General features: G+C 39.6%; 1 protein-coding gene across 1 annotated transcript in view; it reads left to right on the forward strand.

The window, feature by feature from the left end:
• Positions 1 to 16170, forward strand: part of RALGAPA1 (Ral GTPase activating protein, alpha subunit 1 (catalytic)) — a gene marked incomplete at its 5' end in the record, with an annotated part of 127758 nt that extends 111588 nt beyond the window's left edge. The window contains 3 exon segments of the mRNA XM_009869913.1: positions 6329 to 6453; positions 13139 to 13253; positions 14805 to 16170. Coding sequence (XP_009868215.1) covers positions 6329 to 6453; positions 13139 to 13253; positions 14805 to 14901 — 337 coding nt within the window.
• Positions 16171 to 17891: the final 1721 nt, after the last annotated feature.

The following is a 17891-nucleotide window of genomic DNA, read 5'->3' on the forward strand; positions in this document are numbered from 1 at the left end:
GCAGTGTGGAGCTCACAACTTGGAACTTCATAGTTCTAGGTTATTTCCTCAACTATAGTGATCTTGACACATTTTTAATCATCTAGACATCATCCTGAAGTCATCTACCGAAATGGAAGCTGAGACATAACAGTTTATTGTGGTATCTAAAGAGATAAATACTTTCTTTTGACTTTTGGAAGAATACAGAGTTTCTGCCATTGATGACTTTAGGTACTTCACAGATGCATTCCTTTTAAATTTTGTTGAACAAATGAAATACTGATCTGACAAATAATCTCCATTGCTGTTTTGATGTATTAATGAACTGTGCATCTCTTCAGCCAGTTTTTAAGTTTCCATCACTGAGTAGGTTCCTTGGCATTAATCCTTCCCTCCAGAAGTCGCTGAAGAATTCTGTCCTGGTAAAACATTTTTTGTAGTTTTTCCAAAAAAAATCTTGAAAGCATTTTTGCAAATAACTGTTCTGTTGCTCTGACCCAAGTTCCTCTGGGTTGGCCTTATAGGTGCCTGAGTCTAAAGTAAAGTGATAAGAATCTCCACACAGTAAATGCCAAGTCTTGGATGCCTCTGAAGTTCACAGGTACCTAAAGCTTTCACTGCCACCCTTCCCTGGAGATCTGCCCACTTCAGCACACGCTAGAGCTGCCTGAGTCCTTGTTATATCCTGAACAGCCAAATGCCCAGTTCGTGCCTCTCTTTATTCAATGAATAGGTGGGTATTTCTTTGCTCGTCTGACCCACAAGGCAGCAGTGCTGAGAGTTTTGAAGGTGGATTAGAGCCCACACAAACACAACGGGAGCTAACTCCCTAGTTATGTCAATCAGCCGGGAAATGAGAGACCAGTTTCCAATTTTGAAGCCACATCTCCTGCCTCTTAGAAAACCATTCTAACCATTGGGACTGAGGACATTTTGTAATCAGGCACAGTGCGTTCACTGCTGAAATTGCTCTTCATTTTGTAAAATAAGATCTCTTCTGAATCACAGGGAAGGTACATGCTCATCTGTGTAGCCCAATGGTTACGGTACTTTCCTGCAGGAGGAGAGTCCCTGGATTCCAGTCCCTGCTGAGGAAAAGTTTGTTATCAAATGGTCTTTGGAGCAGGCACTAGGGTTTCTTTTGCCACCCTTCTGTGGCCCTAGCACTTAGATGCTCTGGTGATAAATTACAGAATTGTTACGTGCCATATCTTTAATTAGTCTTGTGGTTTCAGCATGGAGTAAAATTTCCTTTTACTTGATTTTTTTCAACCTCAGGTTAATGACATTATAGGATTGGTATTTCCTGCGTGATTGTAACATAATAATCATGCGTCCGCTCTTCTCTAACTGCAAAATACTAGACAGATTTATTATAATGCATTTTATTCAGTTCTAAAACTGAGAAGTGTGAATAAGAAGAATGGAAAGCAAATGTGTAGTCAGAATAACACATCTATGGGAATGACTATAAGAAGTTGAATTCAATAGACGGACTTGAAAGATGGAGACAATAGAAGAGGCTGAACAGTGGGAAGTAGGAGATTTTGTGGAGATGACATGATTAAAATTACAGGAAAGTAAAAATTACTAAACATTGCTAAATGTAGCAGTTTTCCTCACCAAATTGAAGGATGACAAAGCCATGGATTACAAAAAATAAAAAATAAAAGGGAATATGAGGGAGTTGTTTTGGACATAAAAGAAAAAGATTAAGGATGAAGCAGCAGGGACGACAGCTGTTTTGCTTATATTTTTGTGGCACATACATATGCTTAGCATAGACCCCAGTCATATTACACTGGGATGGAGTATGGCACAAGTCAGATATTGTTTGTCCCTAAGAAGTAAAAAAGCCAAGTATAAAACTGAAGATGACAAATGAAGGCAGAAACAAAATTCAGGGAAATGCGAAACGATAGTCGACAGCATATATAGTTGTATGACCTACACAAGTCTTCCAAGTTGTTTTTCCTGATTATTTTTTGAAAAACTTCATAGCCAAGGGCAGAGTTTGAGAGGGGGATGTTCTGTGGACAGTTACAGAGTTCTGGTGCTAGACGTAAGAAGCTTCATGGAAAAAAGTGGAAAAGTGCCTGTCCAAAGATGTCAAGTGAGTGAGAGAGACTGCATTAACTGACTGGAGGCAAGAGTAATTTTGATCAAATATGCATAAAGTTAAAACAAGTAGCTTGCGTTTGTGCTAGGGAGTAGCAGATTGATGACAGTATCCAAGGAGAATGCTCCATCAAAGCAGTAAGTTCAGAAAGTGGGCTCTGCAATGCTCAGAGTAGATATAAGGAGGAATCAAAAGTCATTTGTTGAAGCCAGAGAAAAGGATATGGCAGTAACTGAGACGTAAGAGCCTAGATAATTTGTTCATGTAGATGGCTAGAAAAAATTTATCTTAGATCATGCAAAAAGAATCTGCAAGATGTAGATATATTCTGCCATAGGAATCTAAACAGAGCTGAAGTGATACAATCCACAGTGGTGGAGAGCTATGAGGCAAAGACTTCACATGTTCTTTTTCAGACAGATTAAGTGTCAGTAGGTGATTCAGCAGCCAAGGTTTCAGTGTTTGTTCCCAGGTGCAAATCAACAAATGAAAAAAAAATGTTTGCTTACAGTAATAATGGCAACTACAGTATTTTGGGTATTAATAATTGCAGATTAAGAGAATAAGTAAAATGGGTTGCAAGGCAAATGAAATTTTAGCCTTAATGACCACAACCTGAGTAGGTCTCTAAAGGTACGATTCCTGATTTTTCTTACATTGATTGTATTTTTCAAAACAATAGCTTCTCAAAAAGGATAATGAAATCATTAGATTTTTGTTATGCTTTTTGCATATTATATACCAGCAACTTTTTAGCTAACAGATTTGGGTGGGTGCCTGTGTCATTACTCTGTGTCTTACCTCTTTATCCGTTCTCTTTTGTTCCAGTTAGCACCTTCGTCAGAAGCAGAGAGCTCACAACACTGTTGTTTTAAGTGTTTAGTCACTCTCTGTGCCGGAGTTTCTCCATTGGTTTCTCTGTGCATCCTTCCCATTCCATCTTAATTGCTGATGCCAGTGGCAACATCCACTCACAGTAAGACTACAGCTTGCGTTGCCCTATTATTACTAGCCATTGAGTTTGTATGTGCCACTCAATTTGTAGGTGCTAATAACTCTTCCCTAGAGAGCAGCATTTTAAAGAAATAAATGTCTAGCCTATTAGAAGTAATGTAAAAATTAACTACCATGGGTTTATGGTCACTCTTGCAGGTAGTTAGATTCAAATACAGCACAGAACTGGATTATATCAGCCACAAAACCATAAAAATTTGGAGTTTAAAATACTAGAATGTTCTCAAAGTACAAGTAAATAGAAGATGAAAGTCTCCTAATCGCAGCTACTCAGTCTCTAATACAGAAAAGGAGGTTCTGAAAAGAGTATCATTTCTTAGTGCAGAGTACAGCGAGCTTTGGATGGTACGTTCACATCAGATTTTTTGTTTGTATTTAAGCAGGATTCTGTTTTTGACAAGCTGCAGATGGTTCTGTGAATTCCTAGAACAAGTGGCAACCTGGCTGGCTGATGTACTTTTCTCTGAGCGTACTAAGCATGTATTTGAATTAGACTTCCAGAACTGATATAAACATGTCCTTGTCACTGTGTAATGAGAATATCATTATCCTTCTCAGTGAGCATCTGTGTTGAGACTTCTTGATTTGGTTAAAGAGATAGGTACCTAGATTGGAGAATGGGAATGGCCTTGTCACATTCAAAGCAGTAACTTTCCTTCATTTTTGCCTTATTTGTGTATAAGCTTTGTATATAATAGGATAAACTAAAAGGTTTCCTTTAGAGACCTCTGAAAGTAGAGCATTTTAAAAGCAGGTAGGTGTCTCCACCCTACTTTTTCATGAAACATTTTACCCATTCAAGCAGACTTTTAAAAACAGCTTGTTTTGATAGCAGACTGTTCTCCTGTGGGCCTTCAGCCTTCGCTTCCTGGCAGCACCTTTGGTGCGAAAAGAGAGTGATCAATTGGGAGACTATCAGTGCCAGCATGCATAGAGTGATAAGTTAACACACCACTGGGAATTTCTAGGGCCCACCAAGATACTTCGCTTCTAATGTGCTAACAAGCTCATTTTTCTACCTCTTGCCTCTTCAGTTATTTTTTTTTCTCAGAAGAGCTTAGAAGTTGAGTGCATCAGGCATAATGAAAAGCTCTGTAGGAGGGAGAAGCAATAACCCCATTTTTCCCTTTTCAGCCAAATAGAAAATTAGTTTCTGGTAATACACAAAGGCCAGTATTTTTTGAGCAAGGGGCACTGCTGTGAATCAAAGGACTCTATTAACTGCAGAAAATTCAGCAGCTGTGAATCTCCCCCAATGAAAAAAGTGCTTTTCAACAAGTTGTGAGATACGTAGTATTATTTAGACTTCAACCATCAGATTCATCCTCTACCACTTATACATAGCCCCTTAAAAACTGCTATATTACTCTCCTCTGTTAAGGCTCAATACTGTGTTTATCCCCTAACCTAAGAACTGTTACAATGGGAGATTTTTATATTTTCTCTTGCCCCAGTGCTTCTGTTATAGCTTCTCCAGAATGAGACTTCTTCTAAGGTTCAGCTGTCTCCCTGGAATCCAGAAAGAACTCAGAACACAGATTTTGGAGGGAGAATTGTCTCCCAGTTTCACTATGTAACCAAGTGGTAGTCTAAGGAAATACAGTGAAGATTATTTTATTTGCTAGAAATTGTGTTCAGATAATATATTCTCTCTATATTCTTTTCATATTTAGATATACTAAAAAAACATTCTGTGAATTGTACAGAAAACAACTACAGAAAGGTTTCACAGGGAAAGTTCTGTAGTTGTTGGTGTTGTTGAAGGGTATTGTTTCCAGTTTTAATTTGGGCTAAGAATTTTATTGCTTGTCATAACTGAAAATATTATTGTTATTTCTTTTAAATGTTAGCACTTGCTATTAAAAACCCTTGTCACTTGTAATGCAGTTTTTATGTTTGGATTGCTAAAAAATGTGTGCAAGATGAATATTATCACCATTTCGCTAGTGGTGAAATTGAGTCAGACATGTAGTTTTCTCACTGTCCCTATTCCCCCCAGAAAGAGTACCAAACCTAAAATTAGAACCCAGAACCTTAAAAAAAAAATGATTCTGAGTGCATTCCTCCACAGCATGTTTTCTTTGCATTTGGGGTTTTTTGGTTTGGGCTTTTGGGGTTGGGGTTTTTTTTTTAGGAAAACTGAACTATGTAAGGAGAACGTGGTCTCACTGTTTACACATAAAATACGGAAAACGTGTGCACAAGCTTAAATGCCAGGGAAATTTTCTGATCATTTTACAGTTCCGCACGGTAACTGGAGAAGGTCTCCCTCATCCAACGTATTAAGTCCAGCTGGAGGACTTCGAAAGTTGTGAGAGAAAAGGTTAACTGGTTTCTCAGATCAGGAACTATACGACATGAAGTCAGCATGGTAGTTTTTCTTGATAATTGTATGTTGCTGCCTGCTGCTCTACATTTTGACAGCCATTTCCATAGTTGCTTTCACAAGCAGCAGAAATATTCTGTCTTTTTTCTCGCTCTCTCTATGCTAACAGCACAATCAGGCCTGCTGGAAAAAGAAGCCTGGAGAGGGTTCTTCAAAAGCAACAACACTTGAAGATACTGGTCTCTCATCAGTAATATCAGAGAGGAAGAACACAGAGAAAAGGAAGAACTACAGTATTTTGCTGTCAGTGCCCTGCTGACACCCTGTTAGCCAGTATTTAAGGGTCCTGTGGATTCTTTACAAATACTCTTGCTTGTTTTAACGGCATAATTGACAAGGTGTTTTTCCCAATGCTCAAATTTTGCTATGTATTTATCTTAACTGCGTGTGTGTTTAGGGATTATGGAAGCATTTTGTTATGGAAAAACGAAAAAACATTTTATTAACGCTGTTATTTTTCAAGCTATACTTCTTAGAAATTGTAATGTTTTTATATTTAATTGTGACCAGAGTACAAGCAAATCAGTTACTTTAAAGAGAGTATTTAAGTTGCTGATGTTTGAAAAAAAATCCAGAAAGTTTTGCATCAGACATCAAAAAAAATAGTTGAACTATAAAATTTACATTAATCATGTTTATCTTACAGTTAATATTAATTCAGTGCATGAGATATCATAGTTATACAAAGAGTTAAAAAATAAGCCTGTACAGTCACTGAAGTACATTATATGTATTTAACAGGAACAAGAGTTCTGAATTACTAGGCACTGATACTTAGCAATTACAGTACATGATACAAATTCATCCTTAATTCTTGGCTAAACCAGTTATGAGGAGAGAGCACGATACCTGCAAACAATTGTTCAACATCATCTAGAGCCTACAACATTTGAGGATTTTGCTGCTCAGGTTTTCTGTCCAGCACCTTACCACCATTTGCCCTCCGAGACAGGTAAGAAGTACAGTAAAGAACTGTTTTTACACAGTCTTGCTTGAAATGCAGTATCCTTACTTATAAAGACTAAAAATCTAGAAGTTCACACATCATTAAGAGTTACCATTAATCAGAGAGACTATATATATATGTACATATTAGAGAAACTGAGCAAAGTTGCCTTTGAATCATTTTTCTGTTCCCTGGCATCATGAGCCAATGCCTGGTATTAAGATTTGGCAAGCTGATTTATTATGGCAACTGGACTCTGTATTTTGATGCTCCCCTGTATAAAGCCTCCGCGGAAGCGTTGGCTAGTTCAGGTGGCTAAGTACAGGTATAGGTAGCTAGTTCTTTAAGCAAAGTACACCTTCCTCCTAAGAAAGTTTTAAGGCTCACTCCGTTTTTAGAATGTAAAGTTTTAAACTGGAAATCTGAGAGCTTTGCAATCATCAATTTTGTTTCCAGGTTGCAAAGTTGATCTTAAGGTAATTTTTACTTTCCAGTGAAATACCTGTTTTATAAGAGGATACTGCATTTTCAGTTACTAATGAGAAAATCGGTGAAAGACAATGAGTAACTCAAGGCCTTCCTGTTCTGACATTACTTGAACTCCTTATGATTATTTCATTATTTTATTTCCCCTCTTTTTAGATCATTAAATATCAGTTCTGTTTATCTGAAGGTAAGACAAAGTGTCCAAAAAAACCCTTTGTTCCTCTTACTTTTACTAGAGCACTAAGCTTGTAACCAAATTGTATGCAAACTTTCCTTGTTGCCCTTGTTTACACTAAAAAGAATTTCACACTGATTGAGAAATGACCACTACATCTTCTTAAAGTTTTAGTCTTTTACTAACCTCAGGTCTGCATGAAGCACTAACACTGGTTCTGGGATTAAGGTAACTAATAATAGAGACACTTGTCGAATGAGTAACACTTTATTGTGTTGACCTTTGTTTCTCAGCATGAACAAGTAGTACTGGATGGCAGTGGTGTGTTTTGTACCCTGTACTGTCTTTCATTGATGTTGTAAGACATTCTGCAGTGATAACATAGGAGAGAAGGAGAAGAAGAATGTGTAACACTTGAAATTCCTTTCAGAAACCTTTATTTAATGATTAATAAGTCAAAATCCTTCTGTGGAAAAGCCATCAGTCTAAATAAAACAAGTCTTGTAATAATAATTTGGCAAGTTATCTCAAAATTTATTTCTCAATTGCGAAAATATGCAAAAGTAAATTCTAAAATTATAGTAGAGTTGTGATAGGACTACAGAAAGAATGAATGAGAGATGTTAAAACGTTGAGACTCCTTTGCTTGAAAATGTAAACCACAAGCAGAAATGAGGTGCGGTTTCAAAGTGATATAGTTACTAGTGCAAATAGTCAAGACCAAAGGGAAAGAAAATTAGAAGTAATTAATTTAAAACTAATTAAATCAGTATTAAAAAAAAAGTAGTATAATTTCTGATATGAAAACGTTTGAATAGGAAAAATCTGTAACTAGAAACATTAAAAAGAATAAGCAGGGATACCAGTCCTTGCCACGTTTCCTTCATAATGCAGTCAGTAAGTATTCTACACCGGATACTTCTGTATGCCTAGTGTATATTCTGTTTCTAGCGCATCAGTTGTATCAGTTCTGCCTATTCACTTTTGGAAATCTCATTCCGGGCTAAATTGTTCTGTCCTCTTCCTCTAGTTCATTCTTTTGGAATGAAGCAAAGCTGCTTTTCTATACTAGTTTGGTGTACTGGAGAACTCTGATCTACAGCGGCAATTTCTGTGTTCCTTTAAAAATTGTTGTTATTCCATAATGTGATCTGGAAAAAGATTATGATCTTTAGAAACTTGATTTTAGGCTTAACCTTTCTAGCAAATGTAATCATTTTCCACAGGAATCTCATTAATAGGAGCTTGTGATGTATTTCACATCTGCATGTATGTGTGTCGGTGTTTACTTAGCACAGAACATGATGTCCTGTCCTGATGGCCACATTCTCCTGGACCTTGCGCTCTGCGGTGGAACTGACCAACGCAGCAGTGCCGGGGGACGGACATACAGCATGGTGGGACCTGGCATGAGAGTCAGACAACCTGTCCCCAGACCTACCTGAGTTTTCATTTCAGCCCAGGAAAGTTGGGGGTGCTCTGGCAGTCCTGCCTGCAGCCCTGGGGCTGACCCCTCTGCCACTGGGGCTCCCTGGGGCTCAGCTCCAGGATGGAGTGCCTGGAGTAGCACCATGCCATTTGCCTCCAAGCTGACTCTGGAGGGCACAGATTATAAAGTCTGAGGCAGGTGTAAGCTAACGCTGCAGTCACCTGCCAGAAAGGTTACCCCAGAGCTTGGGGTTAGACTGAAAACCACTGTTTTCCAGTTCTAGTGAGGGCAGACCTGTTAGCAAGGTGCCTGTAGGTGACCCAGAACTTTGACAGACCGTGATGCCAAGAAAGTTTTCACTAGATGTGGAAAAAAAAAAGAAAGATACCCCCAAGTTTCCAGGGTCCATACAACAGGCATATTTCTTGATAGATAGATACAGACCTCTGAATCGTGCCAGGATTGCGCATAGGAGTAGTACTGGAGTCCTGTCTGGGAGTCCACACACATTCATCACCTCCAAGGTGACTCGGACAAAACCTTGCAGGCTCCCTGCGAGACACGGCCATGTCATCTGAAAATTTCTGACCAGCTTATAAAAATACATGGCAGGTATTTTTTTTAAAATACAAAATATTTCATTTATGTCTATTTATTAAATGAAAAATAGTTGACCAGAAGAGACAAGGAAAAAAATAATCCACCTATAGACTTAATTCTTTAATTGGATCAAGATCTCCAAGATTAAAATTGAGTATGTTTCATTTTTATAAAATATTATATATATACAATTTCTTCTTCTAAGAAAGATCTATAGAAACTGTGAAGCTGCTACTGCTCATCACCAGGTGTTGTAATTTGTTATTGTTGCTGCGATCCTGTTGGCCAGCTTCAGCATGACTTTTTTCATTTGAGCTGTGATAATCAGAGCAAATAGAGACCATGCCATTTGGTAACAGACTGTTTCCTCAGATTGACATATTTCATCAAAGGCACAGCCCTCAGCAAAAGCCATTTCCTTCCTTACAGTGGTTACTCTTCAAGACAGTGTGAGTGTGGCTGGCGTCTGGGTGTTTAGTTTGCCCCGTCAGAATATCTGCTAAGTCCACCTTGCCATGTTTAGGAACCTGACTAGTGTAGTGGATGTGTGCATTTTAAAAAGTTGAGATTCACCTGCACTTAATCACAGAATATAATTCAGTTGCCTCTGTATTTTTTTTTACTTTCTGCTGACTGTTAAATACAGTAACTCCTCCTATATGGCCGCTGAGTAAACCAGATTTCTGTGACACCAGAATAGGTTGAGGCAACTGTCAGTGGTCAGCTCAATGATATTGAAGGGCTTATTGACCCCATGATGCTAAGATTCTGAGCTTTAAAAGGTGCTGATGTCAGGTTTTGTTTTTCTCTATCTTGTTTTTTTTCTCTCTCTTCCTACTAAAAGTATTACCTAAGTACAGTGAATCTAAAGAAGGTGCCTCTCTACATTAATCATAGTCTTTCCTTATAGTAAAAGCATCAGGCATTCTGATCCCAACAATTACTCCTCTATTTTCAAGCCTGTGTTCAGAACAGTTTTGCTGCCTCATTTCCCAAAGTGAGTGGGGCTGTCATTGGACAGGCAGTGAAACGGAAATGTAGAGATAACGATATTTCAGCCTTCCGTGAGAAAAACTTGAATTCAACAGTCTGCATCTTGATCTCTTCTGCTGCTTCCTTGCTGTGTAACTTTGAACTGAGGAGAATCTTTCCGGCCTGGTGTTAGCCCTTCACAGATGAGCATTACGGTGCTTTTCTCACTATAGAAGGGTCTAAGCAACACGTGTTGATGGTGGTTCTTGAAGTCTGTGATTGGTAGTGAAGCTGAAATAGTGAAATGAGGGGTGCATGTCTGGCAGGGCTGGGAAGAGTTTCTCATTATTGCTTCTCCAGACCAAACTTAAGAAGAATATTTTTCATTCCACTTGAGCAAAACCTCAAAACTTACTGAAACCTTCCAAAAATTTCCTGTTGGAACAACTGAAGCTGAAACCTTATGCGTTTCTAAACTATTGTCCTAAAGGCAACCACTTGGGTGATTGTAAGCTGAGGATCATCAGCACTTTGAGGCAGTAAATTCAGTGTGGACTGCTAGAAACCCAAACAGATCCACTTTCTGCTCTTAATGAAATGGGTCCACTGAGAAAAAATAGATTATGCTTGTCAAATTAAAAAGCATCCCATGCATGTGCACAAGGGGAAAAAAAAATTTTTGATCCTGACATTTCCTAGTTTTTGAATGTTTAACTTTATGAATTCGTTGTCTTGTGACAGCATTTTCTTTGTGTAAGTCCTTCCTTATTTTGTTTAAAGCACAGGGCAAAAGAGGAGTTTTGTAACACTGTTTAACAGCCAAGTGATTCATAAACATAAACTGCAACTGCTAGATCCACCACCATGTCGTGCAGGCTGAGACAGGGCCAGTGGGTTTCACAGAGGTTTAACCAACACTCATATTTCCAGCCAGGTTCTGAAGACAATTCTTCACTGGACGTGGGCTCTGAGGCTCTTTTGGCAAAAACTTCATCTTTTTTACTTTGTTCTTTCTCATGTCTGGCTCTTGGTTCTTCCTCTCCTACCCAGTTCCAGACTTGCAGCTTTTTAGACCATCTCTTCCTCGCCTTCTTGTCTTGCTTAGTAGCTGCTTTTGCAGCCTTTCACTCTGCCTGCACTTCTTGCTTCCTTTCTTCATCTCCCAAAATTAGTGAGAGACTTAATTGACTTGACTCTAGCAAGGCTCTGCTCAGCGTGACAGACAACTTGGCTGGCTTTGGACTGAAATTTGTAAGAGTGACAATGGGCACAAGCTGTACAAAGACGATTGTCCTCTTCCCTGGAGGTCAGGTGTAGAGTGCTGAAGTATCTTAAAAGACCATCAGAATTTACCAACATGCAAAAGTGATATTTTATTTTGTGGTCGTTCTCAGAGATGGCACTCAGGAAAATGTCAATCCAGACAACAAGGTGTGATAAAGCCAGAAGCGCTGAGAGTAGCCTTACCAGGCAGCACCCTGCCAGGCTTCTGCTCGGTGAATTTTTCACCTCTTCACAAGTCAGAACTGACAAGCAAGAGGAGTCGTGGCAGTGCGTGTGTCACGGTCCCTCCAGATTCCTCCACCTCACTTCTAGCTCAGTGAGTGTGTGTAGTTAGGATTCCATGTTGCATTTAAGTAGTTAATTTCTGAGCCAAATAGCCAGCGTACCATTATTAGGAGATCCTAAAATTTTCAAATGGAGCGTGAAAATGTCGCATTTCAGCTTTGTTGATCCACCTCTTTGTTCAGATGCAATTGAAACGGCTTTACGTTACGGCCCCAAAATATCATAGCTCGTCAGGCTATGATATTTGTCACTCGTCAAGCCTAAGAGATGAAAAATATGGATCACTTCCTGACATTTTTCAACCTCTTAAAAATCCTAACACACCTATTTTTTTTATTTTATAGAAGTTTCTGGTTCCAGGTCGATTGCCAATAAAAAATTATTTAACCCTATTTTTATATTTTGACTAACTAAATATTTCATTGTGTAGAGAGATAAAGATAATAACATTTACACAGAAAATTTTAAAACTGTGAAGGGGAAGCAAAACCTGTAAAATTTCTATATATCAAATTTAATATCCACATGTGTGTATGTGCGTATGTATGTATATATAGATATATATGCTTATCTAAAATCCAAAGAAAATTAGTTTCTAATCAGTTAGTTGATTGCTGTCAGACTTTTAAATATATTTTAAGTGCCATTATTCTTCACTCTTCTAGTGTGATACGTTCAGATGTGAAAATCACTTTACATGGCTTCTGTTCTTCAATAGCTCTTAAAAAAATGAGATTACATGTGCATCTGTACTTTTGTCTGCAGGAACTAGAAACAAAATTTTAAGATATAAGCAGAGTAATACCTTAATTGAAATAACAAGGGGTTTTAAGGTTTTCTTTATCCAACCTGTGATAAAATTTCACACTCGGGTTAGACTCTTGGATGCAGACTAACGGGCTTAAATGCTCTTCTTCTTTATGTGGTTTCAGGAGTCTCACGTTGAGACTGGCTGTAATTTTAGCACACTTAATACTGTGAAACAGCTGGGGAGCAGAAGCCATATATCAAGCTGCCATTTGTTTTTCCTTCTAAATTGTGTGTATGTGTGTGAGTATTTAACTTTTCACAGACTTTAAGTGAGCATTTCAGACAGTGTTTAGGATGTATCTCAATTGCAATGAATAAGGTTGCTGGATCTGGATAATGTTATAGAATTCTTTTCTTTCTCTCTCTCTTCCTTTTTTTCTTGTAATGCTTAGTTGGTAAGTATGACGCCGGATTTCAGAGCTGTTGCTTCATTGCACATAACTAACTCATCACTCTCTTTAACCTGTAGCATGAGCAGCAGTTGCATAATGAAATTCGAAATTCCGTTTTCTGTGCTCATCTGTTAATACCCTTCAATCTCTGCGGTTCGTGTCTCATGTCTCACACCTGTTATCTTTTATCTTTTCTCCTCCCCCTTCCTCACTTCTTTCCACTCCTCCTTCCTCATCACTTCTTCATTCTCAACAAAGAAAGAAATGCTGTGATATTTCTTCTCCTTCCAAAACCTCCACTAGAAAGCATTGGCCACATCAAGGTAAAGGGCAAAGGCTTGAAACGGAAGGTCTTTCACGCTAGCTGTGAATGGTATGCTGTGCAAAACAACAACGGTTATTTTCTGTTCTCTAACTTCCACCACTTGAAATGCTTTAATTCCTTGTAAAATTAGAACAAGATAGAATTTCAGAAAATGAGAGTGCATGTTTCCCTGCCTGCCTTTTTCTGTGAGGCGCAGCAAGTCAGGCATTATCATGGTCTTCCAGATTGTTTGGCAATGAAGTACCTAGTTCATAAACAGAATTACTGTCACCAGCTGGGGAACAAATAACAGCCCTTTCTCCTCCCTGTCACTTTGATGGGTCATGTCAGTTTGAGAAAGATGGAAGGTACCGTGCCATCCCTCTGGAGCAGGCAGGTGATGGACCAGGCAAGGACAGCCAGGTTGCTAAATCACAGAGGTTTATGACAGCTTGTTTTAAGTGTACTCCTGGGCCTTTTACCTGATGACCTCATTTGATGTTGGAGGAGTCTTTCAAAATAAATCATGATCAGTTTTGAACAGATTTTGCACCCCTTCTATATGAAAGGTATATCAAAGGAGAGGGATCTGGTTATTTTTGTTATTTTTTTACCAGTAATAGCATGGTGAGGGAAAAAATAGCAAGTGATTTCTGGCTTACTGAAGTCAGCAGGGGTTTCCCCATTGACTTCTGCAGGATTAAGCTTCTGTCCCTAATTTATACGAGTCAGAAGCAATCCATGGTGACTGAGGTAGTTGAGTTTAGTCAGGCTGTCAGTCTCTGTAAATGGCTAACTAAAATGCAGTTTAGTTTTGTGAATGTGAGTTCACAGTGTTAGTTTTCTGTACATGAGAAGGAGAACGTTATTTTGATTTCGTATTTTCCCCTTTTCCTTTTATATCTCTATGGAAGAACATTTGGAGATGTTTGTAAGGAAGGGACTTGTCCTCCTGCAGCGAGGACGCAGGGCATGCTGGTGCACAGCTCTGGGTGCTGGGCTGATGAGCCACATATTGTTGTCTCAAATTCATCTTGTTCCTTTTACAAAGAAACATTAATATGTAGTGCATCCAGTTAGTACGATCTGTTCAAGCTTCTGCCTTGTGGGCCCTGCAGGAACTTGCATTTTGAAACACTGACTAAAGTTGGGATGGGAGAAGATGTTTTACTCTCCCAGTCGGCCCCTGATTCACTCCACCTCTTCAGCTGCATTCCCAGAGCTCCCTTCATGCATAACAAGCTGTTACCCTTCATGTCCTCATTAAAGACTGGATTCTTCTGGGTTGTGGTTTGAATAAAGACTCCAGATCCTTGCAAGGGAACTGGAGGCTTTTATCCTCCTGGTTAGCACTTCAGTGCTGCCTCAGGTTGCCGAGAGCGAGGGGGTTCTGCAGTCCTGTAGCTCAGTGGTTTGTGGCATCGTCTTTTCCTCTAGAGGTGGATTTGGGGCAGTTGCTAGCTCAACATGCAGTACAGTCACCCACAGCTGGTAAAGGGCTAGGAGATGCTGTGTGAGTGACAGCAGCACTGAAAGTCCTCCCTGCCCCTCATGAATAGATCCCGCGCTGCGATTGCGGAGAGCGGCACTGACCCGTCTGGTACTTGCTGTCCTCTGCAGGCTTCTGCCCAGAGACTCAGCCGGGAGAAACTCCAGCAGCAGCAACAGCACAGGTGGATGGAACAGACTTAGCCTCTCCAATGTCTCCTCGGACTAGCAAGAGCCGCATGTCCATGAAACTGCGCCGCTCCTCTGGCTCAGCCAACAAGTCCTGAGTGGCGAGATGCCTGCAGCTTTCTAGAGAACAGCCATCAGCCGCCCTTCCCACAGCAAATCACTGCTTCCCATTAAAGGATAATGTCTCTCGTGTGTGCACACCCATCCCCTGCATACTCCTTTTCTTTATGTTTATTTTAAACAGTGACACTGGAATTTTACTTTAATATTTTAGCTTGGTTTTTTAATCAAACTCCAGACTGCCTTTTTTTTTTTTCCTTTTTTTTTGCAGTGCAGTTTGTCCTCTGCACCTTTTACCTTCCTGAGTGATTATGATATCTTTGCAGTAGTCATTTTTAACTCTGGTGGATCTTGAGTCATGTATGGAATTGGAGACTGCTGTTTGATTACACTATATTTATTGTGCCCCATTGCAATTTTCTCTGTAACAAAGAAAGAAATATATACAATTTGAAAACGAATGTGCAATTTTAAATTGAAATTGCATTTGTAAAGTCATTGTCAGATGTCACAATGTTAATGCACAGGATGTGTACAGATTATTTATGTTAAGAATAAAATAGTTCAACGGCCTTTCAAGCATTACAGAGTCCAAACGAAATAACTAGCTCGTAGCACCAGCTCTTTCTTCACAAAGCAGTGTATCCTTTCATAACTGTGCAGGTGATGCCATAATCTATGCCAGGAAAAAAAAAAAAACAACACTGTGCTGAAATTCTACTTATGCTTGGCTTCCAAATATTTTTATAATGTTTGCTTTTCCAAGTGGTATCAATAGTAAATGCCATTGAGTTTCATGGGGTTTAGCCTTTATCACCAGGCTGCTGGGTCTAGATGTATATTATTATTTCTTACATTAAAAAAAAAAGAAAAAAAAAAAAGGGGGCCCTTTCCTGATAGAAATTCATTGTTCTCATGATGTGTACTAGGGGAGAAAAGGGAACATGATCTTGGAGCCTGGCCTGAAATGCTGACGATTCCAACGCTGTGCGTGCAGATTAGTACACATGTTCCACCTACCCAGAGATATTTTCCTACAGAAGATGAAATGCTCACATTTTGAGTCTGGCAAACAACAAAATGCTGTTAACAAAATGTAGCATGACATCGGTACTAACTGCATGTGTAAATATATCATATGGGCAACAATAAAAAGATAAGTTATGTATTGTCATTCATGTAGTATCTACAAATTTGTAATGGTTGAAAAGACATGCTATTTAATAATACAATAAAATTATTCTTACCATCTTTTGTATATTAGTCATTCACCTCAGTGATTAGATCCTTACCCCCAATCTTTAGAAGAGCATATTATACATGGAGCAGTTAAGTGCAACACACGGCTTAGTTTTCACTTGCATTGAAAAGTACACAGGAGTTCTTAGGAGCCCTTTCCCAGCCCATGATAAGAACATTGTACTGAAAACTTTTGCCGCGGATATGGTAAATACAACACTCGTCACTCCACAGGTAACGCAGAGCGCAGGATGTTCCCTCCTACAGGCTGGTTGTTCAAGTGCTAATTACAGAGCAGTTAATAACCATCGGGTTCCTGTGGTCCGGTACCCTTCATCTTTGACTGCACAAGTGGAGAAAGGAGACCTATGGTTTTAAAAAACATAGTGACCTTCTCCGGGGGAGAATTCGTTTAAGCATATAAACAAGCATTTTTATCTGTCTTCGTTACAAACACATGATGGAGAAGTGCACAACTGAAAACAAAATGCTTTATTTCTGGCATATGAAAAGAGCAAGCTGTGAGTTTAGCCTTCTTCATCAGACAGATCTTGACGGTTTCAGGTTATATTGTATTGATTCATTTGTCCAGGACCTGGAACTAAAACAAGAAGGCCTGTGAAGTACATTTAAAAATAAAGCACTTAGCCTTTGGGCATGGTACGCGCAAATCTTTTGCTGCAGGTAGCAAAATATAAAACTGCAGAAATAACTGCTTTAGAGGATGCTAATCAAGAGACTGGAATATTTGCATGCTTATTTCAGAGAGGGTGTCGGAACAAAGACTACGGCTGGGATCAACTCGGTTCTTCGGAAATCACCAGCTGACCCACTTTGCCCTGCTGAATTCAAGAAAGGCGTAAGCTTTGTTGAATCCTTTATTGAATTTGCTTGCCCTTAGTTTTGTTTTCATCTGCTATCACATTTAGAAACAAGCACTCATGCCTGGGTAAATAAATAAATAAATAAATAAAGTCCTACCGGCTGAAATGTCAGTAGCTGGTAAATTCGACAGTTTTCCAAAGCATTTGGCCAGACCACTGCTACAGCCAGGGACTACACACCGCGAGTTGCTTTGCTAAAGGTAGGTCTCTTTAGGAAGAAGGAAGGCATCCCATCATCTGCGCTGGAGCAACAGATCAAAAGATTGTTTCATCTTCCAATTCCAGCTGTTCACAAGACTTGGAGGAGCTCACATCAACAGCGCAGCTCACGGGGGAGAAGGCGGCCCCTCCGCCTACCCGCACCGCGGGGGCTGGCAGGGCTGCAGGCTGCCCCCCGGCGAGGCCCAAATCACTGCCACCCATCCTGCACCAACACGGGCTTTGGGATGGACCACTGCCAGAGCCCTGCGTTCCACCAACCCCACGGCTGCTGGGAGGACAGAAACACAGAGGAAGCGGGACATGCGTACTTAGCTATAGAAGATCAACAGCTCGTATTTTAATTAAGCAGACAGCACGATTAACTTCCCATACCTCTTGCTAGCTATTATATGACTTGACACTGACTTAATATGAACATTTACCTTCCCGACTACCTTAGTACAGAGTACAGCAAACAAAACACCTCACAACAACTTAAATGTTGAAGCTGGGGGGTGTGGGGAGAGGTGGCTAAGGCTAGTAAAACAAGATCGCTAGATCAGGCTCCTTTTCTCACGAAAAATAATTCCTCTCTTTAAATATCGTATATACAGCTGCACTTCTACCCGAGAGCATCTACGGACGA

The sequence above is a fragment of the Apaloderma vittatum genome, unplaced genomic scaffold (assembly GCF_000703405.1).
Source record: "Apaloderma vittatum isolate BGI_N311 unplaced genomic scaffold, ASM70340v1 scaffold3655, whole genome shotgun sequence".
NCBI classification, from domain to species: Eukaryota; Metazoa; Chordata; class Aves; order Trogoniformes; family Trogonidae; genus Apaloderma; species Apaloderma vittatum.